General features: G+C 46.4%; 1 protein-coding gene across 5 annotated transcripts in view; it reads left to right on the forward strand.

Moving 5' to 3' along the window:
• Window positions 1-1,773: 1,773 nt before the first annotated feature.
• Window positions 1,774-12,270, forward strand: part of GRIK2 (glutamate ionotropic receptor kainate type subunit 2) — a 735,964-nt gene continuing 725,467 nt past the window's right edge. For 3 of the 5 annotated variants that reach the window (XM_053592074.1, XM_053592076.1, XM_053592075.1), the window contains exon 1: window positions 6,672-7,507. In XM_053592074.1, the coding sequence (XP_053448049.1) occupies window positions 7,393-7,507 (115 nt within the window). In that variant the 5' untranslated portion in view covers window positions 6,672-7,392. Of the gene's footprint in view, window positions 1,899-2,557; window positions 2,666-6,671; window positions 7,508-12,270 lie in introns of those variants that run through there. The other 2 variants (XM_053592072.1, XM_053592073.1) reach the window with 2 other exon arrangements.

A 12,270-nucleotide genomic window follows, 5' to 3' on the forward strand; every position in this document is an offset into this window, starting at 1 on the left:
GGCGCCCAGAGCCGGTCACGCGTCTGTGCCGCCCGCTCCAGGACGCACAATGGACTGATTGACTATTCATTTACTTGGTACAACAAGGCTGCTGTTGACTTCATGACGACAGCCTCCCAGCCACCCCTGCGATCTTTAAATGACTAACGGACTCCAGTGCCACTAACTCATCTGTCTTTAACCTGAGTCCAGAGTCTCCCCCACCTGGGAGGGCGTTGCAGGCATGCTGGGGGGCGCTGAGAGTCGGGGTGCTGCCAAGAGGGTAGAAACCGGTGGTTTTGGCAGAACTGAACGTTCGTGTCTGCCGGAGCTGATCTGAGCCGGGCGCTAGCCCAGGGTATGGGTGAGGGTGGCACTGCTGCGCCAGGGTCGGGCGAGGGCTTAACTCCACAAGGGCTGCAGGCAAGGGGGCAGCAAAAGGACAAATGCTCTTGTCCAGCCCAGACAACCAGTCCCTTGGTACTCAAAGACTCTAGTGGAGGGCTTCGCTAATGAGAGATTGGACAGCCGCTAGGGACTGGGGCAGGGAATCTGCGGAGCCTGAGCCGGGGTCCTTCCTTACACAGCCAGTTTGAAAATTGTTCCCGAGCCCAGCGCGCTTGGGCTGTTCCCGCTCAGCCTGACTTAAATCTCCCAGCGAATCATAATTCGCCAACTTCCTCTGGGGGAAACTGCTACGTCTCTGCTCCAGTTAATATTGCAGAGCTGAAGATAAAATAGCGACGGTATTGAATAGATGTTGACTTTTCTGACCCAAAGGAGCAGAATCGGGGTTGTTTGCAGAAGCTAATCGTTTCCACAGAGAAGCGGGGAGAGCCTGGCGCACTCCTCGCCTCCAGCCTCTCCCAGAAAGCTAAACTGCGGGAAGACTGGGGACTGCCATCCCCAGCCTTGTAAAAAGTCCTCTTGAGAATTCAGACTGGTGGCCACCACCGACTCAGGGCTGTTCACCGAGCTCCGTCCGTTCTTCAACATTTGAGTCTGTGACCTCAGGTTCAGCACCTAGCAGATCTCAAATCTGACTTTTGGGGGCAAGGTGGATGGGTTGAGAGCTCAGGGACTTGGGATGAGGAGTCTGCTATTAAGGTGCGGGGGACATGCGCAGAGACAGCCCACCAATTCTCTGATACTAAGGAAAAATCCCTTTCCACGCTTTGGTTCTCAGCAACAGACAGCAGGGAGCTGGGCGCTGACTCCCTGCAAGGAAGGACCCTGCACATTTGCGCCCTTCAGTGGGGACAATGATGGGAGGGGTGCAGGTTAAGATCTTTCCCCACAGACCTCAAAAGTAGTTAGCCTAAGAGGGTTGCTACCAGTTGCTCCCCAAACCCTGGCAGAGGAGAAGCTTCCTTGCTGTAGTTTCGGAGAGGTACAAAAGTTAACACCCTGAACCAAACGTGCTTAGGTTCCTTGTACGTGTTGTCACCATCCAAGACCAGACTAATTCCCTAGCGCTTCGCATCACTCACTCCCAGACAGAACTTCTCCTCCTCCGAGATCCTCCATCCCAGGAGGCAGGTGTGCACGCAGGAGGCGAAATTCCAGCCGGGAGGGTTCATAAGTACAAGTCTGGGGACACCCGCAATTGTCTCACTCCCGTTCTTGAGGTCCAGGGGCAGGAGCTGCGCCTGGGTGGCCACGGCGGTCAGGGACCGCGGGAAAGGAGCGCGGCGCCTTTAAAGGAAGAGGCGCGGAACCCCCGCCAGGAGGCGTGTCTGTCTCCGCAGCCGCCGCTGTTGCTCGGCGGTCACCGTCTTCGCCGCCGCCGCCGTCACTCGCGCTCTGCGCCGGCGGCTGCGCTGCTTGGTGTGGGAGCGGGGACTTTCCGCCCGACCTCCTCCGGCTGCTCCTCCCGGAAGACCACCCACCCTCCCCGCCCACCTCACCCTCAGCGCCAGGTAAGGACTCCCGGTGGTGGGCTCCACTCCCGGCTCCTTCCCGAGGTGTTTGTTTTCTCGAGGACGGGAGGGACTGCGGGTGGGCGAGGGGCATTTTCCGCCTGGAAAGAAGGAGGAAGGCGAAGGGCAGCGCGGCGGAGCTGAGCGCGCTCGGGTTACCCGCTGGGCAGCTTCACCGCCGGTGTCTCCGTCCCGCTCGTCTCAGCCAATTCCCGTCAAGGATGCAAGTGGCTCTGTGGGTTGCGGGCGCTCGTGTTCTTCACAAAAAAATGATTTAATAAGTGGACGGACGTGCCAGGAAGTGGCCTCAGCTACAGGGACTCACGCGAGGCGAAGAGAATGGAGACAGATGGAAAGAAGCTGTGTGTCTGCCTGCGGGTCTGACGAAGTCCCTATCTTTCCTTCTGTCCACCCTCCTTCCATAAGCCCTGTTCCTTAGTTCTGTGCTGAGAAGTACAGACATTTGTTTTAACACGCGCCAGTATCAAAAGCTTAAAAAAAAAACTTGGAGGGCGTCCCATTAGAGTAAGGAGAGTGCAGAGTCACTAGGGTTGATCATAATAAACCAACGTCAAGAACTTTTAAGAAAACACATCTCCTGGTATTTTTACCTTTAAAGAGATGGGGTTTCTTGACCAAGCAACACTACCGAGCTGAACCTCCTTAGTCAATGATTTCCAATTTAAGAAACAGGGAATATTAGAATACTTACTACTGCTCCTTTTGATAATGCAGATTATCTTCCATCATTTCTTCATCTCCACACTGTAAGTATTCTGTCATCAGAGATTATCTTATGAATTGATGATTATCTTCATTTTACAAGAGATGACTGATTCATTTGAATCTTAATAAGTCGTGGTTGGGTTTCTGGAAGATATGCAATTGTATTTCAGTCTCTTTTTTGTCTTAGTTCATTACTTTGTAAGTTTTTATGTACACTATTCCTGTAACCACCAAGGAAGCTTATCAACTTCCTCCCAGTGGTCTTAGAAACTTTTGAGTTGAAGGAAAAAAAAATTGAAGTGCACAGGAGGAAGGTGATAGAGAAATGAGTGATACCCAGAACTCTTACCTGTTTGTTTGTTTTCTATTTAAACATTGATGATTACAGCAGAGTGAAATTTAGGGGGGGAAAGGTTCCAGGACATGTATATCATTTCCACTTCAATTTCTTAATTAAGATACACTTCTTTTCGGCATCTGAACATTAATTAAAACTCTAAATGTCATTAATCATCAATGCAGCAGAGTGTTGGTGGAACAGCTGATAATGTGTTCAGATTCACAAGGGATACATAGCACAGCATTCATAGTTAGGGAAGAGTGAGTGGAAAGTATGCAACAGTGTGGTTTCAACTCATCTCGGTCCTGACTTCATGCTCCAGGACTTTTAATGCTAAGAATGAGCAGGCTGTTTATTTTAGCTAAGCTACAATACATCAGGCCCTTGCATGGAAGAATAGGTTAGGTGTTACTGTAAGCTGAGGTTTCTCAAATGTCATGTAACAGCAGGACTTCTGTGACAAATCCAGTGGAATCCTTAGCCAAGAATTCCACATGAAAAATTTAAATATATATATGGCATGGAAGAATCTTTGAAATACCTTTGAAATTCAGGTTGTTCTGGGATATATATTCGCTGTTTCTAGCAAAAGGCATTGTCTTTTTAAATGCTGTGCTGTAAGGATTATTACACATTTATTCATGCCCCAGCAGGTGGCAGCTAACCAGAATAAGATTCATTTTCACTGGGAGAATAGAAAACTAAAATTGCTTCTCAAGTAATAGTGCCCAAGAATAAGAGGTCATTAGTGTCTGCAAATATAAAAACGTAGTGAAAGATGAAGCTAACGTCTTTTTTCTTGTTCTTGTTGTTGGAATAAGCTTTGCATGAGCATGATACTTATTTTCTTCTTTGTTAATTTATCATAGGCTTGATATTTCTTCATGCCAGCCTTCTGTGGTATTTTGATTTGGGGGGGGTTACTTTTAAACACAGCTCTCTGTGTGTGCATGTGTGTGTACTTGTAGTTCATCATCTCTGCTTTGACCTTGGAACCTACAGAGCTTTGGCTCCTAGAAATAAAGGTTGCCATATGGTTAAAATGAGAAAAAAGCTAATGAGACCATAGAATGAAGTATATAAATCTCAATATTACTAAATATAGATGACCACCTGACACCCAAAAGTGGTATTTTTTTTTCCTTTGAGAAAGGAGCAAATTACAGAGCTGACACAATTTTATAAAGAGATTAAATCTAGTCAGTTAAATACTATATAATGACTTTATTAATCCTTCATATAGCCTCAAAACTATCATGGATGATATTGGTATTGGAGAGAAACTTGTAGTAACTTGAAAATTTCTATAAAATAAGGCAACTCTTACACCACCAAATCATTTTGTTGTAGTATTAGGGAGGTTGGGAGGCCAATTTAATGTTTCTTTTCTTTTTTTTTCTTGTCCCGGGGAATGAGTGAAGTTTAATGAGAAAAAAAATAAAAAGAAAATTAATCTAATTACCCTTGTAACAGATGGAAATCTGGAGGTGGAGAATTGAAAGTGATAACTTATTGTACATTTTTAAAATGCCTTTAGCCACTGAATAGACAGCATGTTATTCATATTGTGGTCTATTTTTCTGGTATTGAGAAACAAGTAATTTAGTGCTCATGAGGAAACACAGTTAATGTAAGTGGCTTTTAGTAGTATGCCCTGGAAAGAAATGATGATTAGTACTCCCTGAGTATGGTAAGCAACCCCAGCTAGTGGCACTGAAAAATACACACAATACCGTTGATAAAATAGTCCTCTTGACAGTGTGAACAATGCAATAAGTCAAATGCTCTGACTCTGTGTGGTAGAAATATGCACATTGTCACTCCAATGACACATTATCCATTCATTGTACTACTTTCCATGTACTCCTCCAGAATAAATGGAAGCCTGGAGCGCTGTCCGTGGTCCTGAAGAAAGGTTGTCTTCAGTCTTGCAGAAGTTTAATTGGACAGGTGGAGTTGCTGAATGCTGTGTAGAAGCCTTCAATTTATTGATGGATGTAAATGAATCTCATGTAGCATATGTGCAAAATTAGTACTTTGGGGACCAATTAATAGTAAGAAAAAAATGATGCTAGACATTTTACTTTTTAATTTATTGTTTAAGAACTTTATGAATCTGGAAGCTTGATGGTTCACTCTTCCCACTGGACATCAAATAAATAACCCCACAACAACGAAATAGTTTTGAATGCTAGTTTTAAGTAGCAAGTTACAAATGTAATGTCAAATGTCATTTTGTTAACAGAATACACGAACAAGGAGATATGATACATTTTGTTTTCTCGGGTTCCATTATTGCAGTATTTTGATTTAGTCAAAAGAGAACATGTTATTTTCAGGTAGCAGATATCCGTTGTATTTACAAATGAAAATATGAAGAATTACTGTTGCCCTAGAAGTCATTATTATCTCTACTAGGATAGAAAGGAAAATGAACAAATAGAATGGAATAAATGAGACAGCAAATACAAGACAGAACACGTTGGGCTGTACATATTTTATAAGGGATATTTTAAACGTGGACTGAAGGAGTCGCTAGATACCCTTGGTTTTAGCACTAGGTGTTCCTTTGAAAGTGCTCAGATAGTCAAATTATTTGATTGAATTGCCTGCTAGACTGCAGAACTAACCATTCATGATACTTGTTTTTGACACTGCAGTTATGCCTCCATTTAAAAAAAAAAATTCAGTGCCACTTAGTGCCTTTGCAAAATGCAGATTTCTTTTCAAGTCAGCATTTTGTAATATCTTAAGAAAATATAGACTGAAAAAGGCCACAATGATGAAATAAAAATGTTCATTGTTTTCTTGCTGTTTGGAGAAAACATAGTAAGACTTAAATAGTATGTCTATCCTTATTATAAAAATTAAATAGTCTTCAAATAGGATATGATCTTATATTTTTCATAAAGCTTAACCTATGCCCTGTTAGTTGGTTATGAAAAGGAGATTAATTGTAAGACATAGATGCAACAGTTTGCTTATTGTGCTGATTAATCATTTAAAAATATTAACAGTGACATATCTGTTATCCATGTTAGTTTCACTTAGTATAAAACATTAGCCTTTGAAAAACTTTGATGTATGGATGCCGTATTACCTATTTTGACAATAAGATGTATTTTATGTTAAAAGAAAATCTATTTCTATTTATTCAGGAAAATCTTGAATAAACTCTTGCTTGTGAAACCAAGAGAGTCACTACCTGGGATCTCTAAATATTTCTACCAGAAAACTGGAAAATGATAAGACCTTTTTAGACAAAGCTATGACATTCAACATTGTTCAAGCTATGATCCCATATTCTACCTCTTTAAAAAGTTCAATGAACCACTATGAGAAGAAATTTGGGGAATAAATTATTGAAGCCTTGGGAGTTTGTGGCACCAATTCAAACATTATTACCTTTTATATATGCACAATTATTATAGATATGCTAAAAAAGGGTGGAAAATGATTCATTTTAATGTAATATCTCTCCTAAAAGTCTACTTGAAGAAATTTCTCCTAAGTAGCAATCAGGGATAACCTACTCAAGTCTTCAAAGACTAGTTTTACCTCCCCATTTGCATTCCAATCTATATATAATTTCTGGACAAAAATTTTAAAAGTGTAAATAAGATTCTCTTTTGACTTAACCATAAAGTTAGATTTGCAGTAAATTCCTCCGTCTTAAATCACTTCCTTTTTTCCTCTCTCTCTTTTTATACCATTGCCAGGTAAAGTGACTTTGATTTAGCTTGTCATTTACTCAAATTCATCAGTTGATTCTAAGAAGCCTGCACACATACACCGGTCATTCTCTTTGCAAACACTCTTACTGAAATAAAAGCAATTTTTCTCCACGTAAATAAATCCGACTTCTTTCTTGAAGCTCAAGGCGGGCTCTTAGATCAGTTGCATAATAGATATGGGGAAGCTCGCTGGCAGGAAGCCTTGAGAGGAGAGCAGCTTTCTCAATGTTTCTCACTTAATCTTGGCTTCACGTCAGAAGCTGTGCAGCAGTGCAGTGGAGTGAGGCCTGGCAAATCCTCCGCGAGCAAAGCGTCTTTCGTGCGGGGACTGGGGCTTGCGGTCGACCCCTCCCTGCGTTCCGAGGCCGGGTTTCTTACTGATCGCGCTCCCCTTTGCTTCCCAGGCTGGCGGGCCGGACGTGGTGGGTGTGCGTGCCGGCTCTCTCCCGGATGCTCTCCGACTAACATGGACGTCCCGCCATCCCTTGCAGAGGAAGGTTGCTCCCTGGCGCAGTGAGTGGAGAACATGCAGCGGTTGCTAATGGGTCTGGGAAGCGGAGACTCCTCGCTCTCTCGGTGACCATGCCGTGATCGTGTCTGCGGCCGCCACTCGACGCATCCTCCTTTCTACCCGAGCCGGGAGCCTCACGCTAGATCGGGGAAGTGGTGCCGCGCGTGTGGGCACAGAAACACCATGAAGATTATTCCCCCGATTCTAAGTCATCCAGTCTTCAGGCGCACCTTCAAACTCCTGCTCTGTTTACTGTGGATTGGATATTCTCAAGGAACCACGCATGTTCTGAGATTCGGTAAGATCCCCAACCCTCCCGGCTGCTGGGTGTAAAGAGGCAAGTTCGCTCCGCCCGGCGTGGGGCTCGCGGCGTCCAGACCTGCTCCCTGCGCCGTCTCCTCCCGGAGTTAAAGAAACGCCTGTGCTTTCATTTATTTTACTTTCATATTTTTAGCTGGGGGAGGATGAAGGGAGTGCCAGTGCAGGTTATTGGTCGCTCCATTACCATCCTGCTGTAGCCTGCCACACAGATGCTGATGGCTCTGGGGGCTCGGCCAGCCTGTGCCCACAACCTTTTGGGCTTGGACGGGTGCGCGGTCCGCGCCACAGAGCGCGCGCCGAAGCCACAAACCTCTCAGTTTGCCGGGCCAAGTTAATATTTGGTAACTCTTTGGCGAGTTGCGCCGCCTGTCAGCTATTGCCCAGGACCAGAGCAGATCCTCATGCGCATATGAAACGCACTACCCCTTTTGATACCTTTTGCCAGAGAGCTTTTTCCCTTTGGTTAATTTTTACCATTTTTCCAGTTCCTGGTCCCCTTACTGGGATGCGGGGTTTTAAAAAATAGTGTTCTAAGATTCAAGGCTGTACTTAACACAGACAGGCTGTTGCTCAGCCAGAGGGAAATAGCCTCATAGTAAGAAAGGCTTTATTGTTTGGTTGGGTTTTGTTTTTAACTTGCCTGAGTCCTTCCTCTCCCAGCTTTCTGTGCGTTATGGACTAATAAATGATGGACAGCAGCAATGGGGGTGGGGTGGGAGAGTGGGTAGTTTTGTATGAGGGTCTTAAGTCTGAATCTTTATTTCACTCTGGCAAGATAAAAGACCCCAGGTAGTTACAGTTATGGGAATTTATTGCTTTCCTGAGAATCAGGGTTTCCTTGGAGATTGAAGGAAAATCTAAACGTGGGATTCCATTGGAAACCCTAGTCAGAGGGTTTGCTTGGGGAACAAAAATGAAGCCTGGGCAACACTCAGCTGCTCTGATGGCCAGTGGAGTTTTAGTAGGTGAAGTACTAGGCAAAGAAAATTCCCTATGTAGGAAAGGGAGTGGGGAAAGCCAACTGGGTAAACTCTGGCACCGTAGGCACTTTGAAAGTTCATGTAGATTCAGACCAGAGTGCAGGAAACCATGTAATCCCAAGTGTGTATCTTTGAGATAACAAGAGATACATTGCCACTGGTCGAATTAAATCAGAGTGAGTGCTTGCATTTTGTATTATGCCAATAGCATCTTAAGTCTTTTTGTTTTCCCCTGTTTTTTTCTCCCATATGAGAAAATTCACCATCTCTCTTTATAGAATCAAAGTGGGAATGCTTTCACATATATTTGAAAAGGGAAGCCCACCCCTCTGTCACACACACATAGACACCTGGAGTCAAAAAGGCTGGTAATGACAAAAGAGACAATGGGTTATAGTTGGATTCCTACTATAGTAGTTTTCCTGCTTTCTTGTGCCTTTAGATGGTACTTAAGCACGTTGCTCTTAGCAACAAGCATCCACAGGAATGCACGTTTCCTTGGACAGGATTAAACAGGGTCTCTATAACCACTGGACATTGTGTGTGTTAGCAGTTCTGCTTCAAGGATGATAAATGCTACACTATGGTTGTTTTGTCCAGTATTTTGAGTATTACAACCTACGTATGGGGAATTCTAATGTCTGTGAATGAGTGTGCATTAGTAAGTGTGTTTGAGGACTGGGTGGGAAAAAAGAAAACCTGAAGCTGGAAAACTCCCACCAGTATTCTAAAGATTTAATTACTGTTGCTGTGGTCTTGCAGCACAGTATTTGCTGAATCATTAGATTGTTGCAATTCCTGATCATTTCATATCTTCATATTAAAAATCTTGGAGACTGTAGCAGAGTGTGTAGCAGCTTTCTGAAAGATCTCTCTCTCTGTCTCTATCTCACACACACACACACACACACACACACACACAAATATATTTTCTTAGGCCAGCGTTCACTAAGAATGTCCTTAAGAAATAGGGTACTAGGCAGATGTCTTCACACCAGTCCCTGATAGCCTAAACCAACAGCCTAGTTTCTAGACAACCTGTTATTTTCTATTAAACATTGACTTCAAACATTTCCACTTGGAGATCCATTTTCTCTGATTTCTGATCTGAGTTGTGGAAAAGGACTGTGTACATGGTAATCATTGGAACCTTTCCCTCTTGGGACTATTTTGATGCGATGGTGGGAGTTTTATTTTCTTCTGGGGTAAACATGTTCTGAGTAGATTGAATGGCTGGTTGAGCCACTCCTGAGAATGGTTATTTTCAGCTTTGGCTCTAAAGTGGATCTAGTGTCTCATCCCTGGCCCTGTGCCTTGGAAGGGAAGGAGTTGGAAGTGCTGGAGGGACCCGCCGCCTCTGCAGCGGAGACAGCATCTAGTGCCCCTCCCAGCCCCCACGCCGAGAGAGGCTGGGCGCCTCAAGCCGCTTGGCGCCTCCACCACAGCGCTATGGCAACCGCTGAGCGGGCCCGCCCGGCGGCCACCCCAACCCCCTTCCCCGCCAGGGGAAGCTCGGTGTGGTCCTCTTCTTGCTCCCACTAGGATTGTGAGTCGACCCTGCGTCTGCTATCACCAGCAGTGAAGCTAGGGGTCCACCTTAGTTTAGGGTGCCGCCGCCTGCCTCGTCCCACGTCTCCCCCAGCTGGTCTGGTGAGCCGGCAACTCCCAGATTCCTACCCCTCTTTGGCGCACACACTTACGCGCTAGCGGGCAAAGTGCTTTCTCAAAGCAGTCTCAGACTTCGGCACAGTAATTCCTCTCTAATGCACAAGAAAACTTGGCAGCTGCTCCCAGGGGCGCGTCTATCCTGCTCCCCTGTCCCCTAACCCCTGCAGCCTCTCAGCAAATGTCTCCAAGAATAGGTGTGCGTAGCACCACCCCAGGGCGTTAACCCGAGGCTTTATGGCATCCTAGGGCGGTGGGGTAAGCGACCTGCTAGTCAGCTAAGGGTCAGCTCCAGGCAGACCAGCAGGCGAGCGCCCTCGCGGTGGGTCGTGGTGGTTTCCTGGCTTTAGAGCCTAGATCGTCAAGAGTTGCCCAGCGGGCTTGCTTTCTGGGTGCAAAGTGCATGCTAAATAGTTAGTTCCTCCGCCCCAGGTCCAGTCAGAAGTTCTCCAGCGGGCTTTCTGGGCGCAGAGCCAGCGAGGCTCCCCCAGGCAGGCCTCTCCTGGGCTCCAGCGCTTTGGGCACCGCACATCCCCGATTATCCCAGCGCGTACCACGCGGTGTGTACGAGACACCTTTGTTTACCCGCGGCTGCGTGGGGGCCTGCCAGTGACTGGGATGGGCGAGGGCGGGATCCTTGCCCTGGCGGGGTGCGGCCGGTTTAGCGGACTCCCAGCCCCATGTGGTGGCGGGGTCGTTGGACATTCTCTTGTTATGCAGCCAGTCCCTCTCTTCTGGGCGTGCTCTGACCCTTACTCAGTAGGGAAGCTTAGGAGCCGGCTGCGGCGGTGTGCCGCCCCCTGCCTCGTCCCACGTCCCCCCCCCGCGGGTCTGGTGGGTCATCTCCCACTGTCGGTCTGGGGACTTGGGCACGTTTAAACGTCTTCTTTCAGGAATCACTCCCTAAGCCACTGCCGATGGCGGAGGTCGGGATGTCATTCAAAGTCGTTATCGGAATTGGCATTTAGGACGCCAGGAGCAAAGACATCAACTCCAACTTTCTTTGAAACTCCTGGGCATCTTCTCCGAGGTCGTGTCCCCCTGTCCCAGTCCCAATATTTGTGTATTTAGTGTAGATCACGTCTTCCTCTCTGATGTTTCTATCTAACGCTTCTCTTAAGCAACCCGGTAGAGCGGCTTTTTGAAAGGTTTCCCAGTCCTAAGTCTTCCCTCTGGGACACGCTCCATCTCCGTGGCACTGCCCGTGGCCACCCGTCCGTGGCACAACACGTGGGCCACCCGTCCGTGGGTCACTAGTCCGTGGCACTGCACCTTGGCCGCCCGGCCGGGGCACAGCGAACAGCCACCTCCCTGCACACTCGCGGAAGGTGGGGGCAGCAGCTCAGGGTCGACCCTCAAGGGAAAACCTACAACGTGAGAGAGAACAGAAGGGTTCTTGTGGTAATCGCCGTCTTGCTGGGCGTCCCTTGTGCTCACAGATGCATTAATTAGTAGCAGGTGTACCGCCACCTCTAGTGTGAGCGAATGGACCGCGGTTATAGGTTATAAGCCGCCACTCTCTACCAATTCTTTGAAAGTGATTTTTCTTCCTGTGGGAGGTGAGGTGGGCGGGAGGGAGGAGTGGCCTTACATCTGGAAGCAGGAAACCTGACTCTGGGGGGGCGGGTGGGGGAGTAACAGCGGCTACTATCTGCGACAGATAAAGCTGAACACCTGCTCAGCTGAGCTCTGAAAGCCAAGGAAGGAACTCTTTCCAAGAACCGTCAACACAACGGCCTCACTTAACAAAAAATAAAAGCAAAAAACCCATCAACAGTTTTTTCACATAAAGTTCTCACTTATTCTTAAATCTTCAAAGAATAACTTGATGTGATCCATCAACCGCGGCAGAGTCATTTCAGAAAATGACGTTGAAAAATGATCTTTTCGTGCTCTAGAAATAGCACTCTTTCTCCACCAGGCACGTGAAACTCTACACATTTTCTGGCTTTGTGAGGTTGGTTTTCGGAAGTGAACATGGGTTTATATGTCAGGTGACGTTTCTTCAGTCAGTTTTGCTTTTTGTTTAATGCAAGTGATCATTGCAGTATGTTCATTCCCTGAAATCTCAATTGACACTGTTTCAACATTTACT

This window comes from Nycticebus coucang, chromosome 5 (assembly GCF_027406575.1).
Source record: "Nycticebus coucang isolate mNycCou1 chromosome 5, mNycCou1.pri, whole genome shotgun sequence".
In the NCBI taxonomy this organism is placed as follows: domain Eukaryota; kingdom Metazoa; phylum Chordata; class Mammalia; order Primates; family Lorisidae; genus Nycticebus; species Nycticebus coucang.